Source organism: Egretta garzetta, unplaced genomic scaffold, assembly GCF_000687185.1.
Source record: "Egretta garzetta isolate BGI_Z169 unplaced genomic scaffold, ASM68718v1 scaffold57, whole genome shotgun sequence".
Taxonomy (NCBI): domain Eukaryota; kingdom Metazoa; phylum Chordata; class Aves; order Pelecaniformes; family Ardeidae; genus Egretta; species Egretta garzetta.
Genome location: NW_009260180.1, coordinates 644,835 through 649,014, shown reverse-complemented (window position 1 = coordinate 649,014; position 4,180 = coordinate 644,835). Strand labels below are relative to the sequence as shown.

At 50.2% G+C, this 4,180-nt stretch overlaps 1 protein-coding gene across 1 annotated transcript in view; it reads right to left on the bottom strand.

Moving 5' to 3' along the window:
• Positions 1–1,407: 1,407 nt before the first annotated feature.
• Positions 1,408–4,180, bottom strand: part of LOC104128961 (cytochrome P450 2W1) — a 10,406-nt gene continuing 7,633 nt past the window's right edge. Inside the window, exons 6-9 of the mRNA XM_009641819.1 lie at positions 3,346–3,487; positions 2,842–3,026; positions 2,086–2,227; positions 1,408–1,595 (exon numbers count right to left, since the gene is read on the bottom strand). Coding sequence (XP_009640114.1) covers positions 1,408–1,595; positions 2,086–2,227; positions 2,842–3,026; positions 3,346–3,487 — 657 coding nt within the window. The remainder of the gene's footprint in view (positions 1,596–2,085; positions 2,228–2,841; positions 3,027–3,345; positions 3,488–4,180) is intronic.

The following is a 4,180-nucleotide window of genomic DNA, read 5'->3' as shown; positions in this document are numbered from 1 at the left end:
CCTTGTGCAGAATATGGTTTCTATTTTCATTTTTCCACGAGATGGCACCATGATCCCTCCGAGTCACAGCCAGCCCAGCCCTGCAGCCCTTGCTGGGGTAAAACACCCTGCCAGCCACAAATCAGGGCTGTGCAAGGAGGACAGAGCTAAGCCTTGGGGCTTTATGCACCCCCAGGCCAACGGCATTCACCTGCGAGCAAGGCTGGCAGCAGACACACACACTATTTATTTACCATTAACCCGGGAGGATCAGGTAGCATGCAGGGAACAGGAGGAGTCTTCTCCTTCCCATCCTGCAGCAGGTTAGGATCCCAGCTGAAACCAGGACACCAGCTCAAACACTTTGTGGGACAATGGCTCAACCCAGCTCCCATTGCAGTCCCATCAGCTCCTTCACTCAGCATTTCAGACCAAGGAAGAAGGCAGCTGCTGTAGAAGAGTCCTCTTGCCTTCACTCGTGAGGGGACGTGATGGGGCTCCACCTCTAGTCATCTCAGAGGAGGAGGAGAAAAGATGGGAATGTCAAGAAAAGAGAGGGTCCTGACAAATCTCGCAGAAACCTGGGAGAAGTAAGGAAATGGGAGATGGGCGCAGGTTTGCTGTCACTTTGCCCAGATGTGCCCAGCTTCTGTGCTGCTTAAGAAAAGAGCGTTTTGGAAGCATCTTTGCATGCTTGCTTGTTCACACATGGTGCTCTGAAAAGAAGTTGTGCTTACGTATCTGAGCTACCCTCATACAAATATATGTGTGTGGGTGTCTTCACTTGGCTGGGGAGAGCTGTTAAGTCTCACGTCAGTGCAGGCATAGCAGAGCCTGTGCACAGAAAGGGACAAAGACTCCCAAGGAACTATGCTGAAGTCCCTCAAAGCAACAGGTACCTAAAAAATCCAGGGTTTGGCATCTGGGGTTCAAAACCAGAAGACTGGAAAGTGTTGGAAGAGCACCCATCAGATACAGAAGGAGCAGGTATCTGGGAATAATTCATCCCATGTGCAGTAGGGAATGGGAAAAGAGCAGGGATTAGACAATGACCAACATTTGTATCTAATACTGCTCTCCAAGTGAAGAAATGATCCGCTCTTGACAAGCATCCTCTCCCAGAAGCTCAGAACTAGAATAACTCTCTCGTGTTGCATATTTGATGTGTCAGGTAGTAGCTGTCTTGTCATTTCCAGTCACGTACCTGGCCAGGATTTTCCAGGTAACCTTACCCACCAAGCCCCCCTCTGCTTCTTAGAAAAATATTTGTTCAACAGATATTTTAAGCACATAGCCAGTACTTGCAAGGCTTTGAGTAAGAAGACACTACTTGTATCTACTGCACAGGGACCTGGTTTCTTCTTTGTGCATCTACTAGGCTCCACACAACACAATTATGTGGATTTTTCTCAGTTCAGAGCCTTGGGCTTATTGGTGCAGCACAGCGCAGGCACGCTGTGGATGGGGTCTCATGGTGAATCCAGCCTCCGCAGTCACGTCCAGCTCAGATTCTTTGACCCCGGGTGGAGGTTTAAAAGTAAATTTCTGGATCAAGCCTGTGAAGAAGATGAAGAGCTCCATCGTGGCAAGGTTTTCTCCAATGCAGTTTCTCCGCCCTGCAATGCCAAAAGCATGGCTGTTGGTGGAGTAATTGGGTAAGTGGTGGCTCAGCCCAACACCTCTTCCCTACTACTTGGTAGCAACAGTGTGAGGGACAGTACAGCCCTCAGAAATGCAAAATGCCTGTTAGTTTCCTAGAGACATTTGAACAGGGCTGTTTCACTCTGAGCCTGCAAAGAATTGGTCTGGGACATCCTAAAAACTGTCCTTCCCAAGGCAGAGGGAACGTTGAACTCTTGCTTGAAGGCACTGAGTCTTCTGTAGGTCCCAGTGGCACCTTTAAAACACCAGGACCTGGTGTGCCCCCCAGTGTGGGCTGAGGGACTGTTTGCAGGTCGTCAAAACCCAGGGTGGGTATTTCTAAACCGTCCTCAGCCCTGATGCCTGTGCTGTGCCCAGCAGAGGCTGGGACCCTGCCACTTGGCTAAAGTCTTCTGAGGGGAGTGGGAACTTAGCACCCCGTGCAGGATCAAACGCTTTCGTTACCTGTGGAGAAGGGCAGGAACGCTTTCTTCTTTACGAAGTTCCCATCCGCATCAAGGAAATGGTTGGGGTTGAACTCATCTGGCGTCTCCCATTGCGTTTTATCCAGCAGCACGGAGGTGAGCAGAGGAATCACTGTTGTTCCCTGCAGCACAACCACGCTCTGCTTTAGCATGTGTGGATGTAGCAAACTTCTGGCTTTGCTCATTCAGCCATGTAACCGTTCCTCCCTTTGGCCTCTGTCTGCAAATAAACTTCTACCTGCGAGGAACTAATTTCTGGGCTTGCATGTGACCGTTTGAGCCTTAGTTAATGTGGATACCCAGTTCACTGGAATTACTGACTACTATGTGATTGAACAACAATGGTTGTTGGCTGTTCCTGAGTTATGAAGCAGAAGAAAGACATGGGCCAGGCTTCCTTCCTGCCCAGCTGCTCTCTGCTTGCCTCAAAAGCAAGGCAACGAGACAATGCCATGGTACTCCAGAGGCAGAACTGCTCTACAGGGCACGAATGGCAATGGAGGGTGAATAAAGAACAGAATCCAGATTACAAAGACTGAGTGAGGGGAAATGGGAAGTTGTGTGCATAACCCTGAAGTCACACTGCCATCGGACACAGAGGAGATGGGAGGGTTGGGGAACTGGCTCTTTCCCACTAAAATCCCTGTGCTTCAAGCTCCCCCACTCCTCGTGACATTCTGCCCTGTGGGCCACTGGTGTGCTGCGCCCCCCTCGTTGCCTGGAGAGCAGCGAGTACCTTGGGGATGAAGTAGCCTTTAAAGTGGGTGTCAACAGAGGTGCACCGTGGAACATGTGGCAGGAGGGTGACAAATCTCTGCACCTCGTGGATCACCGCGTTGGTAAATGGCATGTTTTTCCGGTCCTCAAAGGTAGGCAAGGAGTCAGGGCCGAGAACTCGATCAATCTCGGCGTGCACCTTTTCTGCAGGGTGAAGGCAAGGCATGAAGTGAGTTTCCCTCAGTGGTGAAGCACCTCCAAATCCCAGCTCGTGCTGACTGTTGGACTACCCCAGGGCAGGAGGTTGCCCAGCCCCTGGGAGCAGAGGGAGAACAACCCCCCAGATGCTTTGGTCCTGAATGGCAGCATACAACGCTTGGACAGAGGTGGATGGGTTCCAGATGTTCAGGCTTTGGATGCATTAGATGCTATGAAGCTTTTGCAGGTGAGCAGCACTTATGAAGTCCCTGCAGAGTACTTCGGTACCCTGCGTAAGAAAAGCAAAACCATAAAGGTGACTTACTTTGAATCTCAGGGTGCTTCATCAGCAGCAAGATGGCCCATTGCAATGTCACTGATGTGGTCTCGGTGCCAGCCATGAGCAGGTCGAGCGCAGAGGCCAATACATTCGCATCATGAAAAAGCGTATTGCTTTTATTTTGCTCCTTCAGGGAAATAAAAAGGAAGAGAAAAACCACTGCTGTTAGCATGGGAAGAGGACTAGCAGGTGTAACCTGAAGTTCAGAGACATTACAGTACGTGGCAAGTGAATGACAAGTGCTGAGGTGCACCTCATGGACATACCGTTACAGAAATGCTTGCATTTTCAACAGAAATATTTTCACACTTGAGATTTTTCTCCCCAAAAATGAACTAGCTGGACAAATTAATTGATTTTCCAACATGACATGACATTTATCTGCTCTGGGCAGTGGTGATCTGATCGACTCAAGACTTCCATCCCCTGCCTGTGGATCTTGAGAAGGTGGATAATTGGTGAGAGGTGCAGGACGGTCCCTTCCCGAGCCGGGTAGCTGGGGTTTGTCTGGGTATGTGCCAGGCCCTCTAGGAGCTGCAGAAAAGCCCAGGACACCACTGGCACATCAACTCAGCTGTCCCTGCCTCATGCCACTGATGGGAAACACGTTGCCCGTTCCACTTGCAGAAGGCATCAAGCCCAAGCACCCGTCCTGCCCACCGCCCGCCTCAAGTACGCGGATGAAATTGCTTGGAGAAAAAGAGCAAATACAGACTAATCCTTCCTTGCTGTACTCCCATGCTATCATTCCTGTTGGTAAATCCACTATGTGGGAGCCGGTGATGTGTTTGCACAAACACAATAGGAACTTCTGCATTCC